The 16,345-nt window shown below is 45.1% G+C and overlaps 1 protein-coding gene across 1 annotated transcript in view; it reads right to left on the bottom strand.

Annotated features, from left to right (window-relative positions):
* Positions 1-16,345, bottom strand: part of LOC115155830 (unconventional myosin-XVI-like) — a 181,558-nt gene that overhangs the window by 64,464 nt on the left and 100,749 nt on the right. Inside the window, 2 exon segments of the mRNA XM_029702807.1 lie at positions 6,733-6,813; positions 15,208-15,395. Coding sequence (XP_029558667.1) covers positions 6,733-6,813; positions 15,208-15,395 — 269 coding nt within the window.

Genomic DNA, 16,345 nt, shown 5'->3' with positions numbered 1-16,345 from the left:
TGGTGAGTTATTCACAATTTCTGAAGACCAAATAAGGTTTTATATGTAAGATGGCTAAATAAAGAGCAACATTATTGATTATTATAATATTATTATTTGTGATCTGGTCCTATAAGAGCTCTTTGTCACTTCTCACGAGCCGGGTTGTGACAAAAACTCACACTCATTCTTATGTTGAATACATGTATCGTATAGTGTGTGTGTGGCAGGTTTACAATGATGGCAAAAAACAACATTTGAAAGTGGCCTAACCCTGGTGCTAGAGGGGGTACCCAGCTGGAGGTTGAATGTTTGAAGCGGTACGAACTAAAATAAGTTTGGGAACCATTGCTCTAGAGGGCCAGTTCCTCAACCTGGGCTAGTTGCTCAACCTGGGATAGTTCCACAACCTGGTATAAATTCCTCAACTTGGGCTAGTTCCTCAACCTGGGTTGGTTCCTCAACCTGGGTTGGTCCCTCAACCTAGGCTAGTTCCTCAACCTGGGTTACATCCTCAGCCTGGGTTAGTTCCTCATCCTGGGCCAGTTCCTCATCCTGGGCCAGTTCCTCAACCTGGGATAGTTCCTCAACCTGGGATAGTTCCTCAACCTGATATAAATCCCCCAACCTGATATAAATCCCTCAACCTGATATAAATTCCTCAACCTGATATAAATCCCTCAACCTATGTTAGTTCCTCAACCTGGGATAGTTCCTCAACCTGGGATAGTTCATCAACCTGATATAAATTACATAACCTATGTTAGTTCTTCAACATGGACTGCTTCATCAACCTGGGCCAGTTCCTCAACCTGGGCCAGTTCCTCAACCTCGGCCAGTTCCTCAACCTGGGCCAGTTCCTCAACCTGGGCCAGTTCCTCATTCTTGGTTAGTTCATCAACCTGGGTAAGTTCATCAACCTGAGTGGTTCCTCAACCTTGGCTAGTTCCTCATCTCTTATATATCCTCACCTCACCTTTTACATATCCTCACCCTGGGTTAGTTCCTCATCCTGGGCCAGTTCTTCAACATGGGCCAGTACCTCCTGATATAAATGTATCAACCTATGTTAGATCCTCAACATGGGCTGGTTCATCAACCTGGGCCAGTTCCTCAACCTGGGCTAGTTCCTCAACATGGGCTAATTCCTCAAACTGGGCCAGTTCCTCAACCTGGGCCAGTTCCTCAACTTAGCATAATTCCTCAAACTGGGCTAGTTCCTCAACCTGGGCTAGTTCCTCAACCTGGGCCAGTTCCTCAACCTGGGCCAGTTCCTCAACTTAGGATAGTCCCTCAACCTGGTATACATTCCTCAACCTGGGATAGTTCCTCAACCTGACCTGGTTCATCCCCTTAGGCTAGTTCTTCAACCTGGGATACATCCTCAACCTGGGCTGGTTCCTCAACCTGGGTTAGATCCTCAACCTGGGCTAGTTCCTCAACCTGGGCCAGTTCCTCAACCTGGGCCAGTTCCTCAACCTTGTATAAATTCCTCAACCTTGTCTAGTTCTTCAACCTAAATAAGCACCTCAAACTGGGATAATTCCTCAATCTGGGATAGCTCATCAACCTGGGTTAGTTCATCAACCTGGGTTGGTTCCTCACCCTAGGTTAGTTCCTTAACCTGGGCCAGTTTCTCATCCTGGGCCAGTTCCTCATCCTGTGCCAGTTCCTCAACCTGGGCCAGTTCCTCAACCTGGGATAGTTCCTCAACCTGGGATAGTTCCTCAACCTGGGCCAGTTCCTCAACCTGGGCTAGTTCCTTAACCTGGGCCAGTTCCTCAACTTTAGATAGTTCCTCATCCTAGGCTAAGTCCTCAACCTGGGACAGTTCCTCAACCTGGGCTAGTTCCTCAATCTGGGCCAATTCCTCAACCTGGGCAGGTTCCTCAACCCAGGCTAGTTCCTCAACCTGGGCAAGTTCCTCAACCTGGGCCAGTTCCTCAACTTTGGATAGTTCCTCATCCTAGGCTAAGTCCTCAACCTGGGCCAGTTCCTCAACCTCAGCCAGTTCCTCATTGTGGGTTAGTTCCTCATTCTGGGTTAGTTCATCAACCTGGGTTAGTTCATCAACCTGGGTTAGTTCAAACTGGGTGTTTCCTCAATCTAGGCTAGTTTCTCATCCTTGGCCAGTTTCTCATCCTGCGCAAGTTCCTCATCCTGCGCCAGTTCCTCATTCTGGGCCAGTTTTCAACATGGGCTAATTCCTCAAACTGGTCCAGTTCCTCAACCTGGGCCAGTTCCTCAACCTGGGCTAGTTCCTCAACCTGGGCAATTTCCTCAACTTTGGATAGTTCCTCAACCCGGGCTAGTTCCTCAACCTGGGCCAGTTCCTCAACCTGGGCTAGTTCCTCAACCAGGGCCAGTTCCTCAACTTTGGATAGTTCCTCATCCTAGGCTAAGTCCTCAACCTGGGCCAGTTCCTCAACCTGGGCCAGTTCCTCAACCTTGACCAGTTCCTCAACCTTGACCAGTTCCTCAACCTCGGCCAGTTCCTCAACCTCGGCCAGCTCCTCAACCTCGGCCAGTTCTTCTACCTCAGCCAGTTCCTCATTCTGGGTTAGTTCATCAACCTGGGTTAGTTCATCAACCTGGGTTAGTTCATCAACCTGGGTGGTTCCTCAATCGAGGCTAGTTCCTCACCTGGGTTAGTTCCTCATCCTGGGCCAGTTCCTCATCCTGGGCCAGTTCCTCATCCTGGGCCAGTTCTTCAACATGGGCCAGTACCTCCTGATATAAATGTATCAACCTATGTTAGATCCTCAACATGGGCTGGTTCATCAACCTGGGTGGTTCCTCAATCTAGGCTAGTTACTCAACCTGGGCCAGTTTCTCATCCTGGGCCAGTTTCTCATCCTGCGCCAGTTCCTCATCCTGCGCCAGTTCCTCATCCTGCACCAGTTCCTCATCCTGCACCAGTTCCTCATCCTGGGTCAGTTCTTCAACATGGGCTAATTCCTCAAACTGGGCCAGTTCCTCAACCTTGGCCAGTTCCTCAGCCTGGGCCAGTTCCTCAACTTGGGCCAGTTCCTCAAACTGGGCCAGTTCCTCAACTTAGGATAGTTCCTCAACCTGGTATAAATTCCTCAAACTGGGATAGTTACTCATCCTGGGTTAGTTTCTTAACCTGACCTGGTTCCTCAACTAAGGCTAGTTCCTCAACCTGGGTTACATCCTCAACCTGGGCTGGTTCTTCAACCTGGGTTAGATCCTCAACCAGGGTTAGTTCCTCAACCTGGGCCAGTTCCTCAACCTGGGCCATTTCCTCAACCAGGGATAGTTCTTCAACCTGGTATAAATTCCTCAACCTGGGCTAGTTCCTTGATCTATGTTAGTTCTTCAACCTGGTATAAATTCCTCAACCTGGGCCAGTTCCTCAACCTGGGCCATTTCCTCAACCAGGGATAGTTCTTCAACCTGGTATAAATTCCTCAACCTGGGCTAGTTCCTTGATCTATGTTAGTTCTTCAACCTGGTATAAATTCCTCAACCTGGGATAGTTACTCAACCTGGGTTAGTTCCTCAACCTGACCTGGTCCCTCAACCTAGGCTAGTTCCTCAACCTGGGTTACATCCTCAACCTGGGCTGGTTCCTCAACCTGGTTTAGATCCTCATCCTGGGTTAGTTCCTCAACCTGGGCCAGTTTCTCAACTTGGGCCAGTTCCTCAACCTGGGCCAGTTCCACAACCTGGGATTGTTCTTCAACCTGGTATAAATTCCTCAACCTGGGCTAGTTCCTCAACCCACATTAGTTCCTCAACCTGGGCTAATTCCTCATTCTCGGTTAGCTCATCAACCTGGGTTATTTCATCAACCTGGGCTGGTTCCTCAACCTGGGCCAGTTCCTCAACCTGGGCCAGTTCCTCAACCTGGGCCAGTTCCTCAACCTGGGCCAGTTCCTCAACCTGGGCCAGTTCCTCAATCTGGGCTAGCTCTTTGACCTGGGCTAGTTTTTTGACCTGGGCTAGTTCCTCAACCTGGGATAGTTCTTCAAACTGGGATAGTTCCTCAACCGTATCATGCTATACTTTATGGCCTATAGAGACATGTAGGCCTAGTCCTCGGTGTACAGCACTCTGCGTGGAGCTCTTGAGACTGGATTTAACTGGACACATAAAAACTGGGGGTTACAGTGAGAGAAAAAAGTATTTGATCCGCTGCTGATTTTGTACGTTTGCCCACTGACAAAGAAATTATCAGGCTATAATTTTAATGGTAGGTTTACTTGAACAGTGAGAGACAAAATAACAACAAAAAAATCCACAAAAACGCATGTCAAAAATGTTATAAAATGATTTCCATTTTATTGAGGGAAATAAGTATTTGACCCCTCTGCAAAACATGACTTAGTACTTGGTGGCAAAACCCTTATTGGCAATCACAGAGGTCAGACGTTTCTTGTAGTTGGCCATCAGGTTTGCACACATCTCAGGAGGGATTTTGTCCCACTCCTCTTTGCAGATCTTCTCCAAGTCATTAAGGTTTTGAGGCTGACGTTTGGGAACTCGAACATGCAGCTCCCTCCACAGATTTTCTATGGGATGAAGGTCTGGAGACTGGCTAGGCCACTCCAGGACCTTAATGTGCTTCTTCTTGAGCCATTCCTTTGTTGCCTTGGCCGTGTGTTTTGGGTCATTGTCATGCTGGAATACCCATCCACGACCCATTTTCAATGCCCTGGCTGAGGGAAGGAGGTTCTCACCCAAGATTTGATGGTACATGGCCCGTCCATCGTCCCTTTGATGCGGTGAAGTTGTCCTGTCCCTTAGCAGAAAAACATCCCCAAAGCATAATGTTTCCACCTCCATGTTTGACAGTGGGGATGGTGTTCTTGGGGTCATAGGCAGCATTCCACCTCCTCCAAACATGGCGAGTTGAGTTGATGCCAAAGAGCTCCATTTTGGTCTCATCTGACCACAACACTTTCACCCAGTTGTCCTCTGAATCATTCAGATGTTCATTGGCAAACTTCAGACGGGCATGTATATGTGCTTTCTTGAGCAGGGGGACCTTGCGGGCGCTGCATGATTTCAGTCCTTCACGGCGTAGTGTGTTACCAATTGTTTTCTTGGTGACTATGGTCCCAGCTGCCTTGAGATCATTGACAAGATCCTCCCGTGTAGTTCTGGGCTGATTCCTCACCGTTCTCATGATCATTGCAACTCCACGAGGTGAGATCTTGCATGGAGCCCCAGGCCGAGGGAGATTGACAGTTCTTTTGTGTTTCTTCCATTTGTGAACAATCGCACCAACTGTTGTCACCTTCTTACCCAGCTGCTTGGCGATGGTCTTGTAGCCCATTCCAGCCTTGTGTAGGACTACAATCTTGTCCCTGACATCCTTGGAGAGCTCTTTGGACTTGGCCATGGTGGAGAGTTTGGAATCTGATTGATTGATTGCTTCTGTGGACAGGTGTCTTTTATACAGGTAACAAGGTGAGATTAGGAGCACTCCCTTTAAGATTGTGCTCCTAATCTCAGCTTGCTACCTGTATAAAAGACACCTGGGAGCCAGAAATCTTTCTGATTGAGAGGGGGTCAAATACTTATTTCCCTCATTAAAATGCAAATCAATTTATAACATTTTTGACATGCGTTTTTCTGGATTTTTGTTGTTGTTATTCTGTCTCTCACTGTTCAAATAAACCTACCATTAAAATTATAGACTGATAATTTCTTTGTCAGTGGGCAAATGTACAAAATCAGCAGGGGATCAAATACTTTTTCCCCTCACTGTATGTGGTCAGAGGTTGCCAAGACAGCAGTGAGTGAGGAGTGAGGTCACGTCATGCGTGTGATGAAGGGGTCTGATTGGTTAGGGTGTGTTGTCTCTGTACGGACCAGCAATACAAATACCAGTCCTGACTAAGGCTGTGAGAGAGTGTCAAAGTGTGTTTCTCAGATATACACTGGTGCCACTCCATCATGCTTCTTACCACTCCCTAATGACGTGGCTCTCTACTGTAAATGTTTGTGAGTAGGCTACTGTACCGAGAGCCGTGACGTCAGAAACTTGCACACACACACACACACACACACACACACACACACACACACACACACACACACACACACACACACACACACACACACACACACACACACACACACACAGAGGAGCCCATTGTTCATTGTTCATTCATACATTCAGAGGGCTTTATGCTTGGGTGGATACAGCATCATTCTTCAGTCCACCCTCACCTTCTCTCCTCTCCTTCTCCCCCTCTCCTTCTCTCCATTCCTTGTAAGACCACAACTCCTGCCTGCAGGCAGCACACTGCCCTCATTCAAACCACCAACCATCACTCACACTAAAGCTACTTCCATGTTAAGCCACCATCACATCACATTGGATTTAGTGGTGTGGACATTGGAACGCGATCTGCCTTTGTTTTACACTTGTGGGGCAGAGATCCATCTAAATGAATCGCGTTGTTTCATGTGGATCAACTACGAATTACTACCACATTTTATAGACTTCCGTTGTAATTGGTTATGGTTCAGAGATATGGGTCATGGGTTACATCCAAAATGGCACCATATTCCCTATAGCGTACATTGCGTTTCACCAGAGGAAAATAGTGCACTCCATGCAGCCAGGGTCATGGTCAGGGTCAGCTAAAGAGAATGAATGACTTTAGTGTTTGGATTGAGGTAAGTGTTAGGATTAGGGTTAGGATCCCTACTGGGTAAAGTGCTTGGGTTATTATGGTTGTGGTTTGGTCCATTGTTGTGCTACTACTTAATGCTTACCCTCAGCTGCACAGCAACCGTAACTGGACCACACCTCTCCAGCCTCTGCAGGAAAGATGTTGCTCCCTTCTTCTTCAAGAGCTGAGAGAGAAAAATAGGAGGGGAAGAGGGAGAGAGAGAGGGAAAGAGAGAGAGAGCGAGAGGGAGAGAGGGAAGAAACGAGGAGGGGGATGGCGCTATTAGAGAGCTATGAATAGTGAATATTAACAATACAAGTTGGTTGACCCGTGCTCTGGAGACACCATGTGATGCAGTCCTATGAATACGGCCAAATCATAATACGGTCATTTATGGCAAGATCTATAAAGCCAATTTCCATTACGGTCATACATCTATACGCTATTCAATGTCCTCCTCCTCTACTTCAACCATTCAGTGCCATACAACAATGTACTGTACCATATCATCATATTACCATTATTACAATTCTGAATTATAATATCTTTGATGATGGATGTAAATCCATGAGCTTCTTTATAGCAGTGTTTAACTACAGTGCAGTAATATTGTGCAATGTTACGTCATGTTATTATTACGGTCTTTGTTAACATAGGGAAAGAGTGAAGGTCTTGCGTAAGCCTTTCCTCTATATGATTAATGAGAAGGGCCATTGGGTTCAGCCTTCAGCAGGTTATGCAATACAGAGGCAATTATAGTGCACATACACACACTCAAGCACATGCACAGACACACACACATGCACAGACACACGCTCAGCGAGTCCTACTAGTTACTACCCTATTAGAGTTGACCTGAAAACAGAGAGAGAGAGAGACAGAGAGAGACAGAGAGAGACAGAGAGAGACAGAGAGAGACAGAGAGACAGAGAGAGTTCATATGCCTTTGGGCTAAAGAGCAGGAACACAGACCTCACCAAAGAAATTGGAAATACCAACAAAAATAAATAAGGAAATCATCTCAGCATAGAAAAATATCTTCCTGTATGCTAACTATATCCCCCCACTAGAATCTCCATACTTCAATGAAGACCGCTTCTTCATCCTAGAAGGGGAGATCAATCATTTCCAGACCTAGGGACATGTACTAGTCTGTTGCAACCTAAACACCAGAACCTGACTCCCTTAGCATGCAGGGGGAGGAACACCTACCTGGAGGTGACAGCAATACACTCCCCAATATGCCCCCCTAGGCACAACTTTAAAAAACAAAAAAAAACAAAAGCAGCTCTGTCGCACGCTGGGTCTGTACATAGTCAATGGTAGGCTTCGAGGGGACTGCTGTGGTGGTACACCTACAGCTCATCTCTTGCAGCAGTACTGTTGAATACTTTATCAATGACCTCAACCCAGAGACTCTCAGAGCCTTCACAGTCAGCCCACTGACACCCTTATCAGGTTACAGCAAAATCACAGCCTACTTGAACAGAGCAATACTCAATCACAAGGTATAAAAGTTGAACAAACTGCATACTATTAAGAAATGCTGTAGATGGAAGGAAAGTAGTGTAGAAATCTACCACAAAACAATTAGCCAACAGCAGATTCCTTTTAGACAACTTCCTTGACAAAATGTTTCACTGCAATAGTGAAGGTGGGAACTTGGCAGTAGGAAGCCTAAACAGTATATTTGACCTCTCTGCTTCCCTTATTAAATCTAAAAATTTGTCAATCAGACAACCTAAGAAAATTAATAACAATGAAAAAAGGTTTGATGAAGAATGCAAAAAACCTAAGGAAGAAATTGAGAAACCTATTCGCCCAAAAACACAGAGACCGAGAAAACCTGAGCCTACGCCTTCACCATGGTGAAACACGAAAAAAGGAAAGAAATAAACTAAGGAAAAAGAAAGAACAACAAGTCAGAAATCAGCTCAATGTAATTGAAGAATACATAGATTCTAACCACTTCTGGGAATATTGGAACACACTAAACAACAACATGAAGAGCTATCTATCAAAAATGGAGATGTATGCATAAACCACTTCTCCAATCTTTTTGACCCTATAACAAAGAACAAACAGCAAAAACATATACACTACTGTTCAAAAGTTTGGGGTCATTAAGAAAGGTCCTTGTTTTTGAAAGAAAAGCACACTCCACACTGCCCTTTCCCACCTGGACAAAAGGAACACCTATGTGAGAATGCTATTCATTGACTACAGCTCAGCGTTCAACACCATAGTAGCCTCAAAGCTCATCAATAAGCTAAGGACCCTGGGACTAAACACCTCCCCCTGCAACTGGATCCTGGACTTCCTGACAGGCCGCCCCCAGGTGGTAAGGGTAGGTAACAACACATCCGCCACGCTGATCCTCAACACAGGGGCCCCTCAGAGGTGTGTGCTCAGTCCCCTCCTGTACTCCCTGTTCACTCATGACTGTACGGCCAGGTATGACTCCAACACCATCATTAAATTTGCCGATGACACAACAGTGGTAGGCCTGATCACCGCCAACGACGAGACAGCCTATAGGGAGGAGGTCAGAGACCTGACTGGTATGGCATCTGCTCGGCATACGACCGCAAGGCACTACAGAGGGTAGTGTGTACGGCCCAGTACACTGGGGCCAAGCTTCCTGCCATCCAGGACCTCTATACCAGGCGGTGTCAGAGGAAGGCCCTAAAAATGGTCAAATACTCCAGCCACCCTAGTCATAGACTGTTCTCTCTGCTACCGCACAGCAGCGGTACCGGTGCACCAAGTCTAGGTGCTCTGGTACCTAGGCTTCTACCCCCAAGCCGTAAGACTCCTGAACAGCTAACCAAATGGCTACCCAGACTATTTGCATTGCCCCCCCAACCCCCCAACCCCTATTTTACAATGCTGCCACTCTCTGTTTATTATCTATGCATAGTCACTTTAAATCTACCTATACGTACGTATTACCTTAACTAACCTGTGCCCTCGCACATTGACTCTGTAATGGTACCCCCTGTATATAGCCTTGCTACTGTTATTTTACTGCTGCTCTTTATTTATTTTTACTTAAAACTGCATTGTTGGTTAAGGGCTTGTAAGTAAGCATTTCACTGTAAGGTCTATATAAAGCTGTTGTATTCGGCTCATGTGACAAATACAATTTGATTTGACTTGAGACTGCGCTCAGTTCTTGAAATTTTCTGGATTGACTGACCTTCAAGTCTTAATGTAACGATAGACTGTCATTTCTCTTTGCTTATTTGAGCTGTTCTTGGCATAATATGGTCTTTTACCAAAAAGGGCTATCTTCTGTATTCCACCCCTACCTTGTCACAACAGAACTGATTGGCTCAAATGCATTAAGAAGGACATAAATTCCACAAATGTACTTTTAACAAGGCACACCTGTTAATTTAAATGCATTCCTGGTGACTACCTCATGAAGCTGGTTGAGAGAATGCCAAGAATGTGCAAAGCTGTCATCAAGGCAAAGGGTGGCTGCTTTGAAAAATCTCAAATATAAAATGTATTTTGATTTGTTTAACACTTTTTTGGTTACTACATGATTCCATGTGTGCTATTTCGTAGTTTGGAAGTCTTCATTATTATTATACAATGTAGAAAATAGTAAAAATTAAGAAAAGTCCTTGAATGAGTAGGTGTGTCCAAACTTTGACTGGCACTGTAAGTATTCATACTCCTGAGTCAATAATTTGTAAAAGCACATTGGCAGCGATTACAGGTGTCTTTCTGGGTAAGTCTCTAAGAGCTTTCCACACATGGATTGTGCAACATTTGCCTATTATTCTTTTCCAAATTCCTCAAGCTCTGTCAAATTGGTTGTTGATCATTGCTAGACAACCATTTTCAGGTCTTGAAATACATTTTCAAGTAGATTAAGTCAAAACTGTAACTCGGCAAGATGACACCGATAGAGATGGCAGCTTCACTTTAAGTCCTTAGGAAACTGCAGTATTTTTTTTTGTATATATTACTTCTTACATTGTTAGCCCAGAAAACCTTAAGTGTTATTACATACAGCCAGGAAGAACTATTGGGTATCAGTGAGACGTCAACTTACCAGCCCTAAGACCAGGAATACAACTTTCCCAAAGCGGATCCTTTGTCTGCACCTCCCAGGGCATTTGAACTGATTCCAGAGGCCGACCCAAAACAACGCTGTTGGAGGAGAGGGTTCCGGAGCGGTCTTCTAGTGAGGCTTCAGATGCGCGCACATCACCCACTGCTTCCGAATATATTACACACTAATGTCCAGTCCCTAGTTAACAAAGTCAACGAAATTAGGACAAGAGTTGCTTTCCAAAGAGATATCCGGTATTGTTACATACTCTGTTTTACAGAGCCATTGCTAGCTGGGGACAAGCTGTACACCCAACGGGATTTTCAGTGCATCGCGCCGATAGGAACAAACATCTCTCTGGTAACAAGAAGGGCGGTGGTGTATGTTTCATGATTAACGTAATTGTAATTGTAACAACATACAAGAACTCAAGTCCTTTTGTTCACCTGACCTAGAATTCCTCACAATCAAATTCCGACCGTATTATCTCCCAAGAGAACTCTCCTCTGTTATCGTCACCACCGCGTATATCCCCCTGCAAGCGGATACCAAGACGGTCATCAAGGAACTTCACTGGACTTTATGCAAACTGGAAACCATATATCCTGAGGCTGCATTTAATGTAGCTGGGGATTTTAACAAAGCTAATCTGAGAATAAGGCTACCTAAATTCTGTCAGCTTATCGATTGCAGTCCCCGAGCGAGTAACACACTCAACCACTGCTACTCTAACTTCAGTGATGCATACAAGGCCCTCCCCGCCCTCCTTTTGGCAAATCTGACCATGACTCCATCTTGTTGATCCCCTCCTATAGGCAGAAACTAATACAGGAAGTGCCCGTGCTTAGGTCTATCCAACCAATTGGATTCCATGCTTCAAGATTGCTTTGATCACGTGGACTGGGACATGTTCAGGGTAGCCTCACACAATAACATTGACGTATACGCTGACTCGGTGAGCGAGTTTATAAGGAAGTGTATAGGAGATGTTGTACCCACTGTGACTATTAAAACCTTCCCTATCCAGAAACCATGGATGGTGGCAGCATTCGCGCAAAACTGAAAGCACTTACCACCACATTTAATTATGGCAAGTTGACTGGAAACATGGCCGAATACAAACAGTGTAGTTATTCCCTCCGTAAGGCAATCAAACAAGCAAAGCATCAGTATAGAAACAAAGTGGAGTCGCAATTCAATGGCTCAAACACGAACGTATGTGGCAGGGTCTACAGACAATCACGGATTACAAAAAGAAAACCAGCCCTGTCGCGGACATCGAGGTCTTGCTCAAAGACAAATTAAACAACTTCTTTGAGTGCTTTGAGGACAACACAGTGCCACCGACACAGCCCGCTACCAAAGACTGGGCTCTCCTCCGTGGCCGACGTGAGTAAAACATTTAAACGTGTTAACCCTCACAAGGCTTCTGGCCCAGATGGCATCCCTAGCTGCGTCCTCAGACCATGCGCAGACTAGCTGGCTGGTGTGTTTACGGACATATTCAATCAATCCCTATCCCAGCCGGCTGTCCCCACATGCTTCAAGATGGCCACCATTGTTCCTGTTCCCAAGAAAGCTAAGGTAACTGAACTAAATGACTATCGCCCCGTAGCACTCACTTCTGTCATCATGAAGTGCTTTGAGAGGCTAGTTAAGGATCATATCACCTCCACCCTATCTGTCACCATAGACCCACTCCAATTTGCATACCGCCCCAGTAGGTCCACAGACAACGCAATCGCCATCACACTGCACACTGCCCTATACCATCTGGACAAGAGGAAAACCTTTTGTAAGAATGCTGTTCATTGACTACAGCTCAGCATTCCACACCATAGTACCCTCCAAACTCATCATTAAGCTTGAGACCCTGGGTCTCGACCCCGCCCTGTGCAACTGCGGTCTGCAGAACACATCACTGGGGGCAAACTACCTGCCCTCCAGGACACCTACAACGCCCGATGTCACAGGAAGGTAAAAAAGATCATCAAGCACAATAACCACCCGAGCCACTGCCTGTTCACCCCGCTTCCATCCAGAAGGCGAGGTCAGTACAGGTGCATCAAAGCTGGGACCGAGAGATTGAAAAACAGCTTCTATCTCAAGGCCATCAGATTGTTAAACAGCCACCACTAGCACAGAGAGGTGGCTGCCTACCTTCAGACTTGATATCATTGGCCACTTAAATAAATGGAACACTAGTCACTTTTATAATGCCACTTTAAGAATGTTTACACATCTCACATTTCTCATCTCATATGTATATACTGTATACTGTATCCTTCACTATCTATTGCATCTTAGCCACTCTGTCACTGCTCATCCGGATATTTTATACTGATATATTCTCATCCCATTCCTTTACTAGATTGTGTGTATTAGGTTTTGTTGCGGAATTTGTTAGATATTAGCTGTTAGATACTGCTGCACTGTCGGATCTAGAAGCATAAGCATTTCACTACACTCACAATAACATTTGCTAACCTTGCGTATGGAATGCCTTACAAAATACTTTTAAACTGGAAGAACTTGTCCCGATTGGTATTTTTAAATCACTGATGAATGATCTTGAGACTGATTCCCTGACATGTCAATGTTTTTAATTTGCTGTTTTTGATTTTGTTATATTCTTTGTTAATTCTATGGTTTTTACTAGATTAATTGTAGTTTTTCATGTTGTTTGTCTGTAATTTTTGTAATGACTTGGCGCTGCCTATCTTGGCCAGGACGCTCTTGAAAAAGAGATTTTAAATCTCAATGAGCCCTTCCTGGTTAAATAAAGGTTAAATAAAAATAAATAAAATAAAATAAAATTTGATTTTGATTTGATTCACTGTCTTCGTGGTAAGAAACTCCAGCATAGATTTGGCCTTGTGTTTTAGATTATTGTCCTGCTGAAAGTTGTGTTCATCTCCCAGTCTTTGTGGTTGAATCTGTTTTTTGAAATTCACTGCTCAACTGAGGGTCCTTACAGATAATTAATTGTATTGTACAGGGATGAGGTAGTCATTAAAAAATCATGTTAAACACTATTATTGCACACAGGGTGTGTCCATGCAACTTATTATGTGACTTGTTAAGCACATTTTTACTCCAAGTTTGGGAAATGATGTTCTAGCTGAAGTTATAAAATCTAGCATAATTGTGAGAACACAATGTTTTATAGCAGAAGGGTGTGTGGTTTGTGAACCCTTAAAATGTCATGAGAAACATTTATGATGACACTATATTACCACATACTTGTGTGTCTGTGTGTGTGTGTGTGTGTGTGTGTACATTTACTCTTATCAGCTGGCAGTACAAACAAAGCTATTCCCAGAGGTCTATATTTAACAGTATGGTGGGAAGTGGCCTAATTTGGGAAACACGTTTTTTCCAAACACACACTCTTTGCTTTTCCATCAGTCCTCTGCTCCTGGCTGCTGCTTTTCCAATCGGAACACCCAGCTTCCGACTAAGTGCGTCACAGACATGGACACAGCCTGCTTTCACCATTGGTGATTCCCACCTCCCTTAATAACCACCAATCAACATGAGGGGGGGTGCCCATATTTAGAATGTTCTGAGGAGGGATGCTTTGAGCTGTCTGTCATTTCTATTGTTCATAATGGTGAACACATTATTTATTTATTAATTTGTATGTATTACCACACTGATTGCGGTACTTTATTGGGGTCTTATTGATTTTACCTAGAAAAATGACATTGATAAGTACTGAATGAATACCATACTGACTGTTTGGATAGGTTGTGGTTTAGATATGACTCATGAGTTAGGGGTATCACCCTCTTGTTTAATGTGCCTTAATGAGTCACGAATAGTGTATGTCTGTATATGGTATGCTATACAGTACCTGTCATATGTTGCGTTAGCCTCTTTGCTCCTGTCGCTGAAGACTACATCCCGTATCCCCGAAAACATATTTACCAGGCCTCTGGTTTACCTATTTCCGTCACTGAAGGAGAATCTATTATCTGGAATGCCTTACCAGTCGATACAGTTTATTTATAAATGAGATATACACATACATTCCTGTCTCTTTCCTTTTGGACAGAAACATACATACCCACAAACACACTACTCCGTAGTAGTTGCCATGTGAGATTACCGTGTGATCTCAGATGCCCGAGCACCTTTAGGGAGATGCGGAGTGAATTTGGTCAACTCTGGAAAACGTTTATTTTCACACATTTAATTACCAACTGGTAAGGCATTCCAGATTATAGATATGCCTTCGTGATGGGAAATGTTTATTGGAAATAGATATATGGGAGGGCTGGTGAATATGTTTTTGGGGATACGGGATGTCGTTTTCAGTGACAGGAGCCCAATGTGTTCAGGTCTCCCGAAGAAAACGAGGCTAATGTACCATATGACATGTACTGTATAGCATACACTCTGAGTGACTCGCTAAGGTGATGGTTATGTCACTTAGTCCTCCATACCTTGGTGAGTGTATGTGGTACGGTATGCTACACAGTATATGGTTTACCAGCCATTGTCCAGTACCTTGGTGAGGTCCAGGTACCTCCGAGGCTCGCGGCCTGCGGGGGTCAAGGTGGAGGGGGATGACATCCTGTTTAGGAGAAGTGCTGCTTTGGGCCCTCTCAGAGCCATCTTGGCCTGGCCTGGTACCAGAGACCCAGTCTGGGTCAGCTTGGACTGGAACAACTGCTGCACCAACACACTCTCACTGGCTGTACAGGGGAATCACAGAGAGAGAAAGAGAGAGAGGGAGGGAAGGGAGTCCAGAGGAAGGAGGGAGGAAGACAATTGGAGAGCGTTGATTGGAGGAGAGGATCAGCGGGAGCAGGAGAGGAGGAAGGAGAGAGAGGGAGAGAGAGAGAGAGAGAGAGAGAGAGAGAGAGAGAGGAGCAGACAGGAGACATGAGGGGATTAAGAGAAGAGGATGGTTGGAAGGAAGGAAGGAAGGAAGGAAGGAAGGAAGGAAGGAAGGAAGGAAGGAAGGAAGGAAGGAAGGAAGGAAAGAGGAGAAGTGAGGGGGAGGCAATGGAGCAATAATAGCCATGTAAACAATCAGCTCCATAAGAGAGTAGGCTGAGCATGCTGCCAAAGAACACGTGAAGCAGCCCTGGAAAACAATGAGATCTTTGAGAGAGGCATGTGTGTGTGGGAGGGGAGTGTGTGTGGTGTGTGGTGGTGTGTGAGAGAGAGAGAGAGAGAGAGAGAGAGAGAGAGAGAGAGAGAGAGAGAGAGAGAGAGAGAGAGAGAGAGAGAGAGAAAGAGAGATCTTGAAAGGAAAAATGAACAAGAGTCCTAGACTGGTTGTAGGGAGTAATGACTGTGGGCTCCAGAAGTAATTGTCTCTTCATTTATGTAATCATAATCCCCCTCCACCCCCACCACCTGACTACTGAGGCCCACAAGGCACTCTCCATACATACAGCTCAGCCCACCCTCAGCCCCCGCACTCACACACCCTTCAGTCTAAACTCACCTTTACCCTTTGGTATATAGGAAATGGATGGGAAGGAGGGGCTGAGATGTATCCACAGGAGGATGCTGAGGGGAGGAGAGCTAATAATAATGGCTGGAATGGAGTAAATGGAATGGTATCAAACACATAGAAACCATGTGTTTGATGTGTTTGATACCATTCCATGTATTCCGTTCCAGCCGTTACTAT

This window comes from Salmo trutta, chromosome 20, assembly GCF_901001165.1.
Source record: "Salmo trutta chromosome 20, fSalTru1.1, whole genome shotgun sequence".
In the NCBI taxonomy this organism is placed as follows: Eukaryota; Metazoa; Chordata; class Actinopteri; order Salmoniformes; family Salmonidae; genus Salmo; species Salmo trutta.
Note: the sequence above shows the minus strand (reverse complement) of the source record. Positions and strands in the feature narration are given on the sequence as shown.